The following is a 20,162-nucleotide window of genomic DNA, read 5'->3' as shown; positions in this document are numbered from 1 at the left end:
TCAATGTGTCAACAATGGGTCACACATAAGTCCCTTTTTCTAATAAGAAAGGAAACGATCCCATTTTAAAAAATTGTGAATCCGCTTCTCTTTTGAGATCTTTGTTTACTATCTTTGCAATTGTGATAGTATGGGATTCCTTGCATGCTTATGTTGTGGGTTACTTCTTCTTATTGTTCCCATTACATAAGTGAGAAATGATAGAAATGAATAGATATTCCTTACATGCTTAGGTGGTGGGTTACTTCCCATTGCATGAGTGAGGTGGTACGGATAGAAAAGAAGGAGCAAGGATAGTGTGATAGTAAGGGATTCCTTACTAAGTAGCTTTCATAAATTTTCTTAAGAATTAATCTCCGTAATCACCTTCTCCCCTACAAGGCTAAGCACCCAAATACAACCAAAGTGAAATTTGTAACAAGTTGGTCAACCCCTCCACATCACTGAGCTACATGTGTAAGAAAGAGCCTAAAAACAACTACAACCAATAAGGTGTCTTTTAATAGGCATTTTATGCATGGTTATGTAGCTCTACTCTATGCACATGCTTTCTGATTTATCCATCCACATCATCCATATGAGTGATCTATATGAGTGAGACGAAGAGCCTAGTATTGACTAGAAAAGTGAAATTTGCAACAAGTTGATCAACCCCTCCAACATCACTGCTACATGTGCAAGGAAGAGCTTAGCAACAACTAGACTAGTATATCTTTTCATTACATAGTAGGCTGGTTATAGATTTTGTATCCTTCATGTCTTTTATATGTGTGGCGAGATGAGTCTATAGTGGCATTTAGACTGAATGTTTCTATAATCATAAGTAATAACTATTACTTATTATGCATCAACAATGATGCAACGATGCAATACCATGGGTCTAGTCAAGTGTTTCCGTATTCATGGAGTGTGACACAAAGGGGGAGTTTTGGAAAGTGTGGTGTCACATATTTATGTAATTAAGGGGAAAGTGTGACACCAAGGGGGAGTCTTGGAAAGTGTGGTGTCACATATTTATGTAATTAAGGGAGAGTGTGAAAGTATGTTGACTGTAAGGCTATCTATTGATACTTCTACATTGATAGAGGAGTCACCTGATAGCAAAGGATTGTGAAGAGCCGTATCTTTGTGTTCACACATGGACAAACATTAGCTTTGTGATTGGTGTGTTGACCAAGTTCTCTGTAACATACCCATTGTAAATAATAATGTACTTGCTTCAGAGTTGAAAAATGTAGCAAGTACATTGTTATTTACAATGGGTATGTTACATTTTTCAACTCTGAAGCAAGTACATTGTTATTTACAATGGGTATGTTACATTTTTCAACTCTGAAGCAAGTACATTGTTATTTACAATGGGTATGTTACATACCCATTGTAAATAACAATGTACTTGCTTCAGAGTTGAAAGTGGATCTTCACCCAGGCCAATCTCAACATGAGGCAAAGGAGGTGGATTGAGATTCTGCAAGAGTTTGATTTTGATATCAAATTTTATCCTGGAAAGGATAATGTTGTAGCAGATGCCCTCAGTCGCAAATCCTTCCTAAGTCCAATCTCTATGCCAAATAACCCCATCCTAGAGAAGGTAAAGCAGGTTTCACCTCATGACCCTGATTACCAAAAGCTAGTAAGCCTAGTTTAGAAGGAGGCACCAACACAGAAAAGGAAAATGTATTGATCAAGGGATACACCCTCGATGAATGCCTCTACTTCATGCATAGGTTATGTATTCCCAAAGATCTTACACTGAAGAAGATGATCTTGTATGAAGCTCATGATAGCCCCATAGCAGGACACCCAGGTTATGCAAAAACCTTGAATGCCTTAAGGAGAAGTTACTTTTGGCCTGGAATGAAGAGAGATATCCTTCAATACATCAGACAATGCCTTTCATGTCAAAGGATTAAAGCTGAAAGAATCAAAATGCCTAGGAAACTCCAACCTCTGGACATTCCTTAGATGAAGTGGGAATGTATCAGTATGGATTTTGTCACAAGTCTTCCCACAACACAAGGAGGATATGATTCTATTTTAGTAGTTGTGGATATGCTTACCAAAGTGACCCATATTATCCCAGTAAAGAAGACATTTAAATCTTCTGATATGGCCCGCCTTTTCATCAAGGAAATCTTTAGGCTTCATGGATTTCCAAAAAGAATAGTCAGTGACCAGGACTCTGACTTCACTTCAAAGTTCTGGACATCATTATTCCAGGCTATTGGAACACAACTTTGTTTCAGTACAGCTTGACATCCTGAGAGCCTATTGTGGGCGTGAACCAAAGAAGTGGATTCAGTATCTCCCTCTAGTGGAATTCTCTTACAATACATCCTATCACCAAAGCATAGGGATGTCACCATTCAAAGCTCTTTATGGTCAGGAATGTTTGTCTCCCTTAAATTTCTCTGACCCCACACTAAAGGTTGAAGCCTCCAGGATAATGCTTGAAGAAATGGAAGAACAAACCAAAGCTATTCGTAAGGATATTAAAGCCGCCTAGGATCGACAGAAGCATTATGCTAATACCAAAAGATCTGAAAGAATTTTTCAGCAAGGAGACAAAGTTTTTCTTCGAGTGCGGCCAAAGAGAAGTTCTTTATCTCTTGGAAAATTTAGGAAGCTGAGTCCAAGGTATTGTGGGCCTTATGAAGTCATCAAATGTTTGGGAAAACATGTCTACAAACTTCGCCTCCCGACCCACCTCAAAATCCATGATGTATTCCATGTAAACTTACTAAAGCCATATGTGCCTCATCCTGATCATGTTCTTGATGATGAACAAGTTGTAATGCCAACTCAGGGAGTCCTTGAAATGAGACCTAATAGAATCATCGACTCTAGGGAAAGAGTGCTTCGCAATAGAATCCTTAGGGAACATTTAGTGGAATGGAAAGATTACCCTGAGGAGGATGCCACTTGGGAGGAAGAGTCAACCCTCCAAAAGAACTACCCAGAGTTCGTGCCGAGATGAGGACATCTCGAGTTCTTTTAGTAGGGAAGGATGTAACCTACCCATTGTAAATAACAATGTACTTGCTTCAGAGTTGAAAAATGTAACATACCCATTGTAAATAACAATGTACTTGCTTCAGAGTTGAAAAATATAACTTAGTTTGTCATTTTTACGATCAAAAAACTTCTATTTTTAGAAAATGAGCCATTTTTGCTTAGAAATTTGTAATTTTGAATCCAAATTTGGAATCTACGTGTAATTTTACGCTTAAAATAGTTTTTTTTGAACTAAAAACGGGTACCCAGAATGGGTTTAATTAAGCTTTTAAGCCTTTAATCTGCGAACTTCCGACCTAAAATAGTAACTATCAAGGCGTCTAATCAACGAACGGAACACGCCCCCATGGTCACGGGGCAAGGCCGGACATTTTCGTCAAAAAAAATTTTTTGATCCCCCGGGACGACGGCGGCGAGGGCGGCCGGCGTGGGCCCCACCACGGGCGCCGCCCGTGAAAAAAACCGACAATCCACCCGGGACACCCAAGCGTGTACACGACCTAGACGCACCCTCCAGCACACCCCTACACGTACCCCCTCCTCCCAGAACCCTCTATCCACAGGTGTCGCGCTCTCTCTCTCTTGGGGACACCTCCACCCCCATGTGTCACACTTTCTCTCTCCTCGAGACACCTCCACCCCCAGGTGTCTCACGCCCACACTCTCTCCTGGACACGTACACCACCCAGGTGTCACCTTCCCGCACCCGGACGTCCACCCTCCAGCACCTATAAAAGGACCCTCCCAGCCCCCTTCTCCAGACAAGCCCCCCCAGCAAGGCCCTAGGCGCAAGCCCTCCCTCAAGCTCTAGGACATGTCCTACACTCTCTCTCCCCCCGTGTGAATAGACTTAAAGTGTGCTTCTCCTCCAGCCCTTGCCTTACTCTTCCCTAGGCCTCCCTAGACGTACACTCTTCTCAAGAGCTCTCCAAGTTAAGGACACCCTCTCAATTCCCCCCCCATATGCGGCGACTTAAACTTAGGCTAAGAGGTCGTTCCTACCCATAAGCCCAACAAGCTTTTCCTACCCCAAACGGACTCCGTTTTTGAATCCGTTTGAACCAGTAGAATTCTCTCTATTCTCTCCAAGTTCCCAACCTCTTATATTCACCCCGTTCTCTCTCTATCCTCTTAAAACTCTAGTGCTCCTATGGCGTCGAAACGCCGCCAAAATGAAGAACCATGCGCTGCCCAAGGAGGGAATGAAGCGAATCGCGTCCCTGCGATCGACTTCGCTCCTCTTGAAGGGAATAGGCACGAAAACGATAACCAAGTTGGTCATTTAACAAGTTTAAGTAAAATTCTCTCTTATGAAGCTTAATGCAAAGATTCGAAATAATAGGAAAGGAACCAAGGTTAAACCCCTAGTATAGATGGCCTAAAGTACCTTATGGTTATTCTTAAGTAAAGTTATAAGAAAATAATCTTGCTTTTGAATCATTGTCTTTTCGAAACGATGGTTTTTTGTTAATGTGTGAATTCATTGAATAAAGGTTATGTCTCTTTTTATTGGATACACTACTGGTTTATTGCTAACATGCAGGTACAGCTTCTCCCCCCCCTTAGCTAACTCCGTGCTTGCCTGTGTAGCCGGGCGGAGGATATAGCAAGGCCGGGAGTCGGCCCAGGGCAATCCCCTCCTATGCCACTGGGAATTGGATTTCACCACCAAGGTGATGTATATATGCTGCCTAGTTCTGTGGGTCCAGGCTAGTGCGGTGACTTAACCCCACCTCATGAGGAGACATCCCCTCCGAAGGGCGAGAGGGTTTGGTACAAGCGACAGTACCTGAGGGGGTGACAGGACGGCTTGGCCCTCATCGGCTAGCTGACGACGAGGGGAGATGGTCCGTGAGGTTTACCCAGCTGGTTGAGGCTCGAAGATCAAATTCTAGATCATCGGTGTGGTTGTGGTTGTGGTTGTGATTGGATTGTGGTTATGGTTATGGTTATGGTTTGGACATGGAAGTTTGGATTGGAATATCGGCCCGGTTCCAGGGTCTTTGTAAATATTTTTCACTGTAAGTATGTTTGTTGATTTCAATGTTGTGCTAAGGCAGATTTCTTTTAAGGAATCAAGTGTAATTAATTAACAAAGGAATTTCTTTTTAAGTGTTTCATAGTGTGGTAGGACTTAATTAGAAAACAATTGAACGGGTGAGTGTGTGGAAAGTGGTAGAAAACAATTGAACGGGTGAGTGTGTGGAAAGTGGGAGAATGGATGCCCTGACGGCACCATTCTAAGGATGGGTGGACCCGATCAGTCGGGTAGCTTTCTACTAGTTGTAACTTACGATACTTAGGAAATAGTAGAGTCCCGAACAAGACTTGCTTTAGGGGACCGAGCCAGCGACCGTGCCTCATGAAATACGGGGGAAAAAGGCGTTGGCTTCCTTGAACCAAGTGTGGGTCTTATTCCATCTCCACGCACATTCCGTGCTGGGGGGATTAGAATTTCCTTTAGGATGACTATGCTTCCCCTGCGAGATAGAGTTAGGTCCCTCCGTTTGCTCGTAACCTCGTATTTCTACGAGATCGAGGTGTCGTCAATCGAAAAATAACACGAGACTTAACCGCCTATCAAAAGGATTCCCCCGCCTACGGGTAGGGGTCCTTACATTCTCAAATAATCCCTAAGACAACCATTAGAATGTAGGGAAATGTTAAAATATATATTAAATGTATAATAATGCATGGTGTTGCCTAGTCTTTAATGTTACCAACTATTAAACTATTACGACTCAAATTAGGTAGGTAATTCAAACACAAAACACCCAATGATATGTTACTAATTCTCTCTTGGTGTATCTTAGATCAACAAAGGATATCCTAGCATGGCCTTTTCATCTATGAAGAGTGAGTATAAGGTAGCTTTCTCATATTTATGTAAAGCAATATGGTTCATGAGGATTTCAGGAGACATAGGCATAACACTTGTAGGAGCAGCCAATGAAGTTGTGCTACTACAACCAGAGCTATATGATAAAGAAAAATGCTTGCACAAAGAACAATGAGATCTCTACGTTTCACTTTATATGCGCAATGGCATCTCTTTTGGCTTGGGATAAAATTAAAGAGATACTTCACCTACAATTAACAATGAGGAGAATTCTTGAGAATCATTGCTCAACCTCTACTTGTAAATGCATGGGTATTGGCTAGCTCTATTATGTAAGGCTTCCTTTCTGAGGAGTTGCCATGGTTGAGTAGTGTGAATGCTTAACAAGACCATGTTTAGATCCACAAGGTGGTCGTTGAAGGCCAGGGTTCCCCGTTATATATAATAAGATATATATATATATATATATGATTTCCAAAAAAAAGCTTGCCTGTGTAACTCCTAGTAGTGACTAGTCTCCTTCCTCTAATACTGTCGTAATAATAAAGGAATCTACGCTCATTATTTCATATTGGCAGATAGCTAAGACAAAAACCCGTCAAAAAATCTTGAATGCAAATGGCATAAGATCCTATGATGGAATCGGTGCTTGAAAAAAAAAAAACGTGTATAGTGCAGCAGGTGTAATTACAAGTTCAAAATTTAGGAAATACCCCCAAATTTTGAGTGTGAAGGTTTGTTTTTTTTAAAGAGGTGCTAGTAATAGAACCTATTAATTTTGTAAAAATTGAGACCTTGAAGCTCTGTCAGATGGAGGGTTTTCCACCTGTAAATGAAAAAGTTTTTGGTGCGTGATGCCATTACACCATGTGATGTTATAAAAAGGCACGTCGCACAGCAATGTGAGAAATAGTACCAATAATACAGCCTTTGAATGGGACCAGTGTTAGGAAAAAACCGTCCTTTGCTTGTAATTTTCACGGCTGAAATTGAGAAAGCCCGGTTATAATTTCACCTAGCCTTGAATTTAAAGGTTCGAATTTTTGCTGAATGGAGGAGAGAACGGGACCAAGACTCGCAACAGATAACAACGTCAGGCCGCGCCCTGTGTGTACTTCAAAAAGGCAAGAGACCCGGCCAAAAATGATGTGCGCACTGTGTGTACTCCAAAAAGACAAGAGACCCGGAGAGACTGACGTGGGGTGACGCAACACGTGTGGCGCGTACGAAAGGGCAAGCTAGCCTACAAAAGCAGAAGCTTGAGCGTTGGTTGGTGATGCGCATCCATGGCATCCCCACTATGCTCCTGCTGCTGCTTCTTCGTCTTCTTCTTCGTCTTGCCCTCTGTGCTTCTGCTGCCTGCCGCCACATGGGCGGGCTCTCACAGGGAGCAGCTGTGCCATAGCTGGCGTTTCAACGTGGACGTGAACAATCTGAGGGGGTGGGCCGAGGTGCCGGAAAAGTGTGAAGCCTACGTGGCGGCCTACATGACGGGCTCCGCCTACCTTGACGACTCTGAAGCTGCCACACAGCAGGCCATAGCCTACGCCGAAGCCTACAACAAGACGAGCGATGGTGGCAAATACATTTGGGTCTTTGATATCGACGACACCAGCCTCTCCACTGTCGCCTATTACGCCCAACACAGTTTCGGGTACGCTTCCCCCCCTGAAAGCAACCCGCCAAAAAAAAAAAAACAAGCCTGTTGTCCCTTTCTCACTTGGGCAGCGGCCACTCAGATAAATATGAAACCGCCCCATGTTGTGTTGGTATGTACACGTCCTGTACATTCATTATCCCCATAACTCCGTCTGTTCCTCTTTTGCCTGCAGAGCTGAAGCCTTCAATGACACCTCATTTGAGGCTTGGGTTGAAAAAGGCATTGCCACCCCTCTCCCTGCATCGCTCAAGCTCTTCTACAAGCTCAAAGAGCTCGGATACTCTGTGTTCTTCTTGACTGGGCGCGACGAGAGCCAACGCAATTTGACTGTTAAGAATCTCCTCAAAGCAGGCTATAAAGGCTGGAAAGGCCTAATCTTGAGGTAATCCCCTTATTGAGAAGCTTACCCCCGAGGTAATCTCCTTATTGAGAAGCTTAATCTTCTGAGGTTATTAAGAGTAGCTTCTTTTCTCTTGACAATCTCTTGAACTTGACCTCTATGGGAGGGCTTAAATCTCAAGGTCAGATTCCCCTTACCAAGATTGCCTTTTTTTTTTTTTGGGGTCCGAACATTCACCTTATTAATTGTCAAAATTAAGCTACTAAATATGGCTGGAGTGGTTATGACCCCTCCCTCTCTCTCTTAGCAAACCTTACTCGTTTGCTTCCGATAAGCTAATTTTAAGCCTTTTGCAGCTAAGGTAAATCAATGCCATTACTATCACTAATGACGGCGGTAAATAATGTATACAATTAGTTGACAGGGGTATGGCTAATTACTTGCAAACAGGCAAAGCGCGGACCATGGTGTGAAGGCAGAGTTGTACAAGTCAGGGAAACGCAAGGCCCTAGAGGACCAAGGCTACATCATAGTGGGCAACATTGGGGACCAGTGGAGTGACATTACAGGCTACTCTGTTGGCAACCGTGTCTTCAAGCTGCCCAACCCCATGTTCTACATAGGTTGATGGTTTGCTTGTTGTTGCCAACAAGCAAACCATAATAATTAGCCCACTAAAATTGATGCACGGTTAAATCATGTGTTTAAAGCAACCCAATGCGCTCGATTTATAGTGAGTGCATTTGTATTTCTTTGTGTGTAAGGCCTTAGGCTAAGGCAAAAATAGAAATTATTGAGAGTTTTTCTATGTTCTTGTAATCTAATTAATGCACTTTCTTCCTTTACATTACATTGTAGAGACAACTAACCTTATTGTCCACTAATAGAATTGTAACTATCTAACTCTGTGTGTGTGTGTGTGTGTGTGTGAGAGAGAGAGAGAGAGAGAGAGAGAGAGGGAAGGGAGTGACAACCTTACAAATGGATTTCTTGCTATAGATGAAGGATTTTTTCAACACATGAATGTGAACCTTATTACAAATTCCTTCTAAATAACTAGAAAAGGGGGGTTATCATGAGCATGCACAATCAAACAAACTATTTGTGGACTTGTTACTTAATCATACATTCCAAAAATAGCTAAAAGAGGCACCCTTGAACAAGCTATTTTTGGAGCTGTTACCTAATCATGCATTCTTACAAAAATAACTAAAAGAGGGGGATAATTATGGGCATGCACCAACAAACTATTTATTGCATTGTTACTTGATCACACAGATTCTTACAAAAACGACTAAAAGAAGGGGAATGTTATGAGCATCACCATCAACCAAACTATTTGTGGAGTTGTAACTTGATCATACATTCTTACAAAATGGCCTTGGTGCTTGCTTATTTAAGTAAGGGCAAAATAAGCAAGGGCATCATGTTGCTTCTAGCTATAAGAAGTTAGAGAATGTGATAAATACATGATGTGAACATAGAAACTCTTCCATAGGCAAAACAATTCATAACTTTCAAATGAACAAAGTTAGAGGGGATCAGTATTACTAAATCGTTGTTGATGAAAAATTGATTATAATACCCATGTTCTCTAGTGGAAACAACTTTAATTTCATGCATAGAGAATAAAGGGTGTACAAGAAGTGAAGGTAGATGAGTGAATGATGAATAGGGAGCTACACTATTGGTCTATATATAGGCTCCCAATGATGGTCTATGCCCATGTCACCTATAGTGAAACACACATAAATTGAGTCTAACATGACCCAACTAATTATACCACTTGACTAAGGTAATATGCCCATGTTACCCTAAACACTCGTAATTGAGTCCAACATGACCGAACTAATCATACCACTTGACTAAGATAATATTAGACTTCCTGTAGTTTTCATCCAAACTTGAGTCCAACATGACCCAACTAATCATACCACTTGACTAAGGTAATATTAGACTCCACGTGTCGTGTTTTTTAGTTGCATGGAGGGTTCCTGCGTAGTAGCACTCCTGCAAACCGTTGCCTTCTCCATGCGTAGCAGTCCTGCAACAATCACCGCTCTCTGCATCGAATGTCCCAGGTACTCAGAGACCTCCACGCTTCTCCATGCATTGGAGTCGCCGACCCATAATTATGAAATGTAATAGGAACTCCTCTTTTAAACTAAAATTTTATTATGCATAGATAGCATAATTATAATTATAATTATAAGCATAATTACGATTAAATCTCTTGATTATTCTTAAATATCCATTTCTCATTTCCAAAAATGTTAGCATAACCCTCTTTCAACTTTAAATGAATTAATATGATTTTTCTTAATCATAAACAAGCTTAAAGAAATTAATCATCATTTTTTACTAGATTAAAATCATAAAAATACCTAATCTTTTTCTCTAGCTTGTCAAGCCTAGAGTTTTGTTTAAGATAATGAGTTTATCATTAAGAACCATCCTTCTAATAAGGATATTTTTCCAAAAAGAGAGATTTACTAATAAAAATACTATAATTAAGCATAAAGATTAGTATTAAATCATTTAAATATTATGAATCATTAGTATTAAACCATTTAAACATTATGAATCATTAGAAAGCTTGATTTAAAAAAAAACCATTGAGAAAGATAGAAAAATCATTTAATTGAAAGCTTCCCAAGCATTGAGGGGTTGGGAAGGAGATAACCATTGAGAAAGATAGAAAAACCATGGGATTAAGGCTTACCTTTGATTTTGGCTTGATTCTTTAAAGAAAGAAGTGAAGCCCACAAAGTAAGCTTTGGCCACCAAGTTAGAGGGAGAGCTTTAAACCCTAGCAAGCAAACACACACACACGAGAGCAAGACACAAGAGAGAGCAAGCCTACAAGAGAGAGATAGATATCTGAATTTTCTTCTATCTTCTTCTTCTCTACTCAACCAACATAACATAAAGATAAGAGTACACACTATATGAGTTAGTACTTAACTACTACAACATACAAGGGTCGGTCCATAATGTAAACCCGACTAAATGAGCTGGTGCTATAACTATGCCAATCTTTAGTAATCCAAAATGACTGTTACACAGCCTATCATCCCATTGGCCGCATATCACCCATAATCTCACCAACCATGCCAGTGGTGTAGATGCGGAAGCTATCACCCAGGTGGGTCATCAATGTCCGCCGTAGCACTAGTTGAGCTCGATATCTTAACAACTCTCCCTTGAGCTCAACTCCACACACTACACTCCAAGTAAACTCCTAAATTTGTGGAGCTTCTCTATGCCCAATGCCTTCGTGAAGATGTCAGCAACCTGATCCTCTGTGCTGACATATATTAGATCTACATCTCCTGCTAGAACCTTCTCTCTCACAAAGTGATTATGCACCTCAATGTGCTTTGTTCTAGCATGATAAACTCGGTTACTGGCCAACTGCGTGCTGCTTATGTTGTCACAATATATGACAACTGCCCTATATCCATAGGCTCTCCCATGTCACCAAGTAGCTTTTGAAACCAAGCTACCTCACAAGCTGCCATAGCAACACCCCTGTACTCTGCCTCTGTAGGACAAGGCAACTGTTGGCCGCTTCTCACTGCCCCAACTCACAACAAATGAGAACATAAAACCACTGGTAGATCTCCTGTCTGCAATACTACCAACCCAATCAGCATCTGTGTACCCATGCAACTGTATCTCTGTACCAGCCTCATAGAAAAGTCCATAATCAGCTGTGGACTTTATGTACCTGAGGATCCGTCTAGCCACATCCAAGTGGCTTCCTAGGGGCCTGCATAAACTGACTCACAAGTCCAATAGCATAGCTCAAGTGCCACTGGCCTTGTAATGGTCATGTAGATCAAACTACCCACTATGCACCTGTATATAGTGGGGTCCTCCAAAAGCTCATCTCTATCTGTGGAAAGCTTTGTGTTATGCTCCAATGGCACTGAAATAGGCTTACAGCCTGTCATACCATACTTGGACAGCATGTCCAAGTCATACTTGCCTCTGCAGCAATAGCAAAATGCCATGAGGTGATCTCACCATCTCTATGCCTAAGAAATACCTCAGCTCACCCAAATCCTTCATCTCAAACTTCTACTTCAAAAGCATCCTGACATTATATAAGTTTGCATCACTATCACCAGTGATAATCAGGTCATCCACATAGATGACTAAGAGCATGATTCCTCTATCTGTTTTTTTCACATATAGTAAAAAATCTACATTGGATATCTAAAATCCAATGGTAACAAGATACTCCCTGATCTTGTTTGACCATGGTCTGGGTGCCTGCTTCAAGTCATACAAGGCTTTACATAACCTGCACACAAAATCTAGATATGCATTACTCTCATAACCTGGTGGCTACATCATGTACACTTCTTCTTTTTGCAAATCACCATGCAAGAAGGCATTCTTTACATGCATTTGATGTAAAGACCAACCCTTTGCTGCAGCCATATCAATGACTGCTCTCACAGTTGCCATTCTTGCAACCGGGCTGAATGTCTCCTCATAGTCTATGCCATAAGTCTCTGCACAGCCCTTGGCAACCAATCTTGCCTGAACCATCAGCATTGTGCTTATACATCCAATGCCTTCTTTTCCTTAGGCAAAGGCACTAACTCCCATGTTGCATTTGCATCCAATGCTGCCATCTCCTCATCCATGGTATCTTCCCATTTCTTATTTCAAATTGCCTACTCAAAGCAAGTGGGCTCAACCTCCTATATTGCTTTTACCATGTAAGCATAATGATGGCTTATATATCCATCATATCTCAACCTGTCTCAACAGGGTATCTAACCCTCATAGACCTGCATACACCTAGATCACTGCCAGGTGTCCTCAAAACAACCTTGGTTCTCCTTACACTAGGAGTAACCATAGATGGAATGCCAAACCCCTCATCAAGACTCTGCTCAGAGCCACTAGAGTCACCATCCACATATGAGTGACCTGCTGACAGATCAAGCACAAAAGGTTGATTTACCTTTTCCTTCCCTTTTCGTGATACATGTATACCTGCATCATTCCTCAGCCCTGCCTGACCATGGGCTAACATTTGCTAAAGGACTCCCCAGGTCCACTTAGCACGTGATTGATGCTCTACATGTGGTGCAACATCAGCACTTCTTACATCTGCATCTTCTGTTGCCTTCAGTAGTACTGGTGCATACCAGCTGCTCATCTCATCAAAGACAACATCTCTGCTTACTCACATCTCAAGAGTGGTAAGGTTATAGCATCTATAACCTTTTTGCTCCATAGCATAACCAATGAAGACACATCCGGTCTTATGTCTATAAACTTATGTTCAGGAGTCATACCATGAATAGCTGCAGTGAGTGTCCTATTCATAATGTACACAACAATTGCTTCTACTGTGTAAGATTTCTCCTCAGCGCGCCTGAATAATGAATAAGCCTTCACTTCAATCCCTTGTAATCATTCCCTGTTTCTGAATACAAGAAAATATTATTTTTTCTTGTTTTGCCTAGTGAGATAAAAATTTCTAGAGTGGTAAATCAATATTGAGATATTTTTAGATATATAACTTCTACAAATATCACAAATATGTTTCCCTAAAATAGAAAATCAAAAAAAATTTTCCAAGGTGCAATTGAAATTAATTAAAAACGATTTAGAAGACCTTAGCCTAAGGGTTAAGATTTTCTGAAAATTTTGGATTATGGTCCAATTAAGGTTCCTATGGACCAATAAGATTAATCCAAGTGTTTGGATGAGATAAATCCAATGAATAAAATGAAATATCCAAAAATGAGTAAATGCCCACATAAGATGAAGAGTTGACAAGAGTATAAGATTTATTAGTTAAAAATTATGAAATATTACTAAAAAATGAGATATTTTAGAGTAATTATTCATTTTTGACACCTTGGTAAGGAAAGGGGGAGCCTTCAAGGAGGTGCCTAATTCACATGTGTGGAGAAGTTTTAAACTAAAAAATAATAGGATATTTTTATCTCTCCTCTCTCCTGGATAAAACCAAATCAAAAAGGGAGCCAAACTGGTCCAAATCTTGTCCAAATTCAACCAAATCTGAAGCTCGAAAATTCTAGAACTCAGTTGGACTCAGTTAGTGGCCTCCCTCACCTATAAATAGACCCTCATTCTTTTGTATTCTCATCTGTGAAATAAACTATATCGGTATTACTCTAAAATAAGTATATTTTCTATTATTCTCTAAAAATCCGCTACAAATTGAAGAGATTGGGGCTTCTCTCTCTCTTCAACCTTCCTTGGAGTCTTCATCAACATAATAAACCAATTTATTGGTTGGGGGCCTCTCCATAGACTAAAGAGTCAAGCAAATTAAGAGGTAAAGGGTGATTTATGGTCTTTTTTCTTAATCTCTAAATGTTTCTCACTTCTTAACCCCTCTCAAGCTTGAGAAGCATTCAATTGAATGGCTCTTTCATGTAATTAAAACTCTATAATGAACTTTAGTGATAAATCTTATAAAGTTTCCATTTATGCTTAAATTAAAATGTTTTTTATGCATATCTTATAAATTAAAATGTTTTTTAAGCATATCTCTCTCCCCCCCAAAGAATGGTCATTTCTACGACCTATTCTATATTCAAATGATGCTTCTCATGTAGCAATTCTCAAATCTAAAATTAATTTCTATGCTTGTCAAGTTAGAGACCAAAGAAGTGGCTTTTTAATGCTTTTATGCTATTTTAATTTATGAAAAACTTAGGAATCAAGTCCATAATTGGATATTAATCCAAATAATAGTTATTCTATCATATAGTATTACTAAAACGTTATGTTTTCAAAATTATTAAAAATTATCAGTAATAATAGTAGTGGAGCTATGGCAAAATTTTTAAAAAATTAACACATAAATCATTTTCATACATAGTATGAAAAGAGGACTTCCTACCATATTCTAAGATTAACCATCCTAGGTTAATTGAATAATTCTCATCATAACCATGGAAAATTCGATTTTTATGTTTATACATAAATAGTTAATTAGAAAAAAGAAGAATTTCTAGTAATTTATTTTTATGATAAAAGAGAAATTCCCATGACAATAGAATTCCATGTATTCCCAATGAGGAAAGAGAAAAATTTGGAATACTAAAATAATGGATATTTTATTTAAAAATTAAAGAAGAATTTTAGTTAAATTTATTTTTATGTATAGATAAATTTAAATGTTGAAAGAGAAATTCCCAACATAATTTGAATTCAACCATTTAAATGAGAAAAGTGGAATTTCTAGTGTAAAGAAAATAATGGAGATTTTTATTTAATTTTTAAGAGAAAATTTAGTTAAATTTATCTTTTTACATAGATAAATTTAAATGATGAAAGAGGAATTCCCACCATAATTGGAATTCAACTATTTAAATGAGAAAAGTGGAATTTCTAGTGTAAAGGAATTAATGGAGATTTTCATTTAATTTCTAAGAGAAAATTTAGTTAAATTTATCTTTTTGCATAGATAAATTTAAATGATGAAAGAGGAATTCTTACCGTATTTGGAATTCAATCATTTGAATGAGAAAAGTGAAATTTCTAGCTTAATGGAATTAATGCATATTTTTATGTAATTTTTAAGAAGAATTTTAGATAGATTTAATTTATGGTAAAAGAGAACTCATTAAATGAGAAAAAGAGGGATTTTTTAGCTTATTCAAAAAAAAGGTATTGGTATTTAGTTAAAAGAAGAATTTTTATGATATTTAAGAAAAAATGGATTTGAATTAAATCTTAGTGTCAAAAGATGAATTTCCACCATAATTCTACCTAATGAATTAAGGTCGAGAAATTATATAGCATAAGGAATATCTTTGGATATTTTAATTGGAAAAATCACTAAATTAATATTTACCCAAAACTAGATGTTTATTTGAAGGGAATCCTTGTTAGAACTAAACCGAATGAATTTGGTTAGACTACGAGAGGGGTAGACAGTAAAACTACTTGTCCATCTCTCGATCTGAATCAAGCAAAAACTTCGTAAACCAATTCTTGTTCCTAAACACAAAAACTTCGTGACCAATTAAATCCCGAGAAGACCTTGTTCTGTGGGAGGAGATCAGCGGCAACAAGCGGTGATTCCATGGACCAAGTGCAAGTCTCTTCTTGATCTGACCATGTGACTTAAGGTTCGGTCAGATCAGTTTAACTAGTTAAGACTTTGACTCGTTAGAGTAATTTCCCCGTATAAATATTTTCCCATGGAGGAATCGCCCGTGCCTTCCGGGTGAGGGGAGTTTTTTCTGGGCTCGGGTTTCGGAGGAACCACCCAGGCTAGCCTCTCGTTCAGACATCCGCGGGCGAGGCCCCAAGTGTGGATCCCCGCCCCGTGCGGGGGATCCACACTCTCAATTATCAACCTTCTTGTCGCCTCCTGAGTCCCATTCAAGGTCAGAAACAAACTTTTTTTTATAACTAAAACTTCAAAGATTCAAACCTTTAAATTCAAGGCTAGGTAAAATTATAACTGGTTTTTGTCAATTTCAACCGTGAAAATTACACTAAAAGATGGTTTTTTCCTAACACTGGTCCCATTCAAAGGCTATACCTCGTGTTTCTTGACTAGTTATTATTGGTACCCTTTAGCTACTATTTCTCACATTGCTATGCGACGTGCCTTTTTATAACATCACATGGTGTAATGGCATCATACACAAAAAAACTTTTTCATTTACAGGTGGAAAACCCTCCATCTGACAGAGCTTCAAGGTCTCAATTTTTACAAAATTAATAGGTTCTATTACTAGCACCTCTTTAAAAAAACAAACCTTCACACTCAAAATTTGGGGGTATTTTCTAAATTTTGAACTTGTAATTACACCTGTTGTGCAGTGTACACTGTTTTTTTTTTCAAGCACCGATTCCATCATAGGATCTTACGCCATTTGCATTCAAGATTTTTTGATGGGTTTTTGTCTTAGCTATCTGCCAATATGATTGAAATAATGAACGTAGATTTACGACAGTATTAGAGGAAGGAGACTAGTCACTAGGAGTTACACAGGCAAGCTTTTTTTTTGAAATCAATATATATATATATAGCACTCTTGCAACCGTTGCCTTCTCCAAGCGTAGCAGTCCTGCAATTGCCGCCCTCTGCATCGAATGTCCCAGGTACTCAGAGACCTCCAGGCTTCTCCATGCATTGGAGTCGCCGACCCAATGTATATATTATTATATATAACGGGGAATCCTCCATGTGCCACGTGTCGTGTTTTTTAGTTGCATGGAGGGTCCTTGCATAGTAGCACTCCTGCAACCGTTGCCTTCTCCATGCGTAGCAGTCTTGCAATCGCTGCCCTCTGCATCGAATGTCCCAGGTACTCAGAGACCTCCAGGCTTCTCTATGCACTGGAGTCGCCGACCCATAATTATGAAATGTAATAAGAACTCTTTTAAACTAAAATTTCATTATGAAATGTAATAGGAACTCCTCTTTTAAACTAAAATTTTATTATGCATACATAGCATAATTATAATTATAAGCATAATTATGATTAAATCTCTTGATTATTCTTAAATATCCATTTCTCATATCCATTTGTCAAGCCTAGAGTTTTGTTTAAGATAATGAGTTTATCATTAAGAACCATCCTTCTAAATAAGGATCTAACCATAAAGATGATTAATCTTTCCAAAAAGAGAGATTTACTAATAAAAACACTATAATTAAGCATAAAGATTAGTATTAAACCATTTAAACATTATGAATCATTAAGAAGCTTGATTTAAAAAAAAACCATTTTATTGAAAGCTTCCCAAGCATTAGAGGGGTTGGGAAGGAGATAACCATTGAGAAAGATAGAAAAACCTTGGGATTAAGGCTTACCTTTGATTTTGACTTGATTCTTTAAAGAAAGAATCAAGTCAAAAACCTTGGGATTAAGGCTTACCTTTGATTTTGACTTGATTCTTTAAAGAAAGAAGTGAAGCCCACAAAGCAAGATTTGGCCACCAAGTTGGGGAGGATAATCTCCAAGAGAGGATGGAGAATTGTGAAGCTCCAAAGCTTCCAAAAGTAGAGGCAAAATAGAGGGATAATAGAATTACACTAAAATGAAGATAATACTGGGCCCATGTAATTAGGCTCTATCTTTTTTTCCTTCTTCTTAGAGCCTTGGGGCAAGGTTAAAGGGTGTGAGGTGTGGAGAGCATGCAATAGGAGCCTCCATTGATTGCTCGCTCAGTGGCCCCTGTCTACGTATATTTCAAAAAAAAAGTTCAATAATTCATAAAATCGCTTTCAATTCAAATGCTCAATTGTAGAATAAAGCCAATTTTTGAAAGGCTAGGCCAAAGTTTTTTTTTAAATTGGTTCGTTGTAAAGTATAGAGCGTGTGTAAGAGAGAGAGAGAGAGTGTGTGTGTGTGTGTTTGGGGTTTGATTTTGTGTGTGTGTGTGTGTGTGTGTTAAAGAGAATGTGGGGGAGAGGGAGAGTTTTAAACCCTAGCAAGCAAACACACACACACACAAGAGAGAGCAAGACACAAGAGAGAGATAGATAGCTGAATTTTCTTCTATCTTCTTCTTCTCTACTCAACCAACATAACATAAAGATAAGAGTACACACTATATGGGTTAGTACTCAACTACTACAACATACAAGGGTCGGTCCATAATGTGAACCCGACTAAATGAGCTGGTGCTATAACTATGCCAGTCTTTAGTAATCCAAAACGACTGTCACATAGCCTATCATCCCATTGGCCGCATATCACCCATAATCTCACCAACCATGCTAGTGGTGTAGATGGGGAAGCTATCACCCAGGCGGGTCATCAATGTCCGTCGTAGCACTAGTTGAGCTCGATATCTCAAAACTCCCCCTTGAGCTCAACTCCACACACTGCACTCCAAGTAAAATCCTAAACCTGTGGAGCTTCTCTATGCCCAATGCCTTCGTGAGAAGATGTCAGCCACCTGATCCTCTGTGCTGACATATACTAGATCTACATCTCCTGCTAGAACCTTCTCTCTCACAAAGTGATAATGCACCTCAATGTTGCTCATGTTGTCACAATATATGACAACTGCCCTATCCACAAGCTCTCCCATGTCACCAAGTAGCTTCTCAAAACAAGCTACCTCACAAGCTGCCATAGCAACACCCCTGTACTCTGCCTCTATACTCGACAAGGCAATTGTTGGCCGCTTCTCACTACCCCAACTCACAACAACACTCCCAAATGAGAACATAAAACCACTAGTAGATCTCCTGTCTCTAATACTACCAACCCAATCAGCATCTATGTACCCATGCAACTGTATCTCTGTACCAGCCTCATAGAAAAGTCCATAATCAACTGTGGACTTTATGTACCTGAGGATCCGTCTAGCCGCATCCAAGTGGCTTCCTAGGGGCCTGCATAAACTGACTCACAAGTCCAACAGCATAGCTCAAGTCTACTGGCTTTGTAATGGTCATGTAGATCAAACTACCCACTATGCACCTGTATGTAGTGGGGTCCTCCAAAAGCTCATCTCTATCTGCGAAAAGCTTTGTGTTATGCTCCAATGGCACTGAAATAGGCTTACAGCCTGTCATACCATACTTGGACAGCATGTCCAAGTCATACTTGCCTCTGCAATAACAAAATGCCATGAGGTGATCTCACCATCTCTATACCCAAGAAATACCGCAGCTCACCCAAATCCTTCATCTCAAACTTCTCCTTCAAAAGCATCTTGACATTATATAAGTCTGCATCACTATCACCAGTGATAATCAAGTCATCCACATAGATGACTAAGAGCATGATTCCTCTATCTGTTTTTTTCACATATAGTGAAAAATCTACATTGGATATCTAAAATCCAATGGTAACAAGATACTCCCCGATCTTGTTTGACCATGGTCTGGGTGCCTGCTTCAAGTCATACAAGGCTTTACATAACCTGCACACAAAATCTAGATGTGCATCACTCTCATAACCTGGTGGCTACATCATGTACACTTCTTCTTTTTGCAAATCACCATGTAGGAAGGCATTCTTTACATCTATTTGAAGTAAAGACCAACCCTTCGTTGCAGCCATAGCAATGACTGCTCTCACAGTTCTTGCAATCGGGCTGAATGTCTCCTCATAGTCTATGCCATAAGTCTGCGCACTCTAAATGTTTCTCACTTCTTAACCCCTCTCAAGCTTGAGAAGCATTCAATTGAATGGCTCTTCAATGCCATTGGAGCTCTCTAATGAATTTTAGTGATAAATCTTATAAAGTTTGCATTTATGCTTAAATTAAAAATATTTTTTAAGCATATATCTCTCTCCCCCAAAGAATGGTCATTCCTACGACCTATT

The 20,162-nt window shown here is 39.4% G+C and overlaps 1 protein-coding gene across 1 annotated transcript; it reads left to right on the top strand.

Annotated features, from left to right (window-relative positions):
• The first annotated feature begins 7,135 nt into the window (after window positions 1–7,135).
• LOC147623256 (acid phosphatase 1-like) lies at window positions 7,136–8,673 on the top strand. The gene is made up of 3 exons (XM_086821354.1): window positions 7,136–7,508; window positions 7,687–7,896; window positions 8,305–8,673. The coding sequence occupies exons 1-3, from the start codon at window positions 7,141–7,143 to the stop codon at window positions 8,480–8,482; spliced, it is 756 nt and encodes a 251-aa protein (XP_086677480.1). The 5' UTR covers window positions 7,136–7,140; the 3' UTR covers window positions 8,483–8,673.
• The last annotated feature ends 11,489 nt before the right edge of the window (window positions 8,674–20,162 follow it).

This window comes from Cibotium barometz, chromosome 27, assembly GCF_041138505.1.
Source record: "Cibotium barometz isolate CiBa-2024 chromosome 27, ASM4113850v1, whole genome shotgun sequence".
In the NCBI taxonomy this organism is placed as follows: Eukaryota; Viridiplantae; Streptophyta; class Polypodiopsida; order Cyatheales; family Cibotiaceae; genus Cibotium; species Cibotium barometz.
This window is presented reverse-complemented; position numbering and strand designations above follow the sequence as displayed.

What these genes read in the sequence shown, in the direction of transcription:
- LOC147623256 (XM_086821354.1), top strand. Translation starts at nt 7,141, where the DNA reads ATGGCATCCCCACTATGCTCCTGCTGCTGCTTCTTCGTCTTCTTCTTC. An exon ending in TACGCCCAACACAGTTTCGG is followed by an intron (nt 7,509 to 7,686) that starts GTACGCTTCCCC and finishes TTTTGCCTGCAG; the next exon opens with AGCTGAAGCCTTCAATGACA. An exon ending in TGGAAAGGCCTAATCTTGAG is followed by an intron (nt 7,897 to 8,304) that starts GTAATCCCCTTA and finishes ACTTGCAAACAG; the next exon opens with GCAAAGCGCGGACCATGGTG.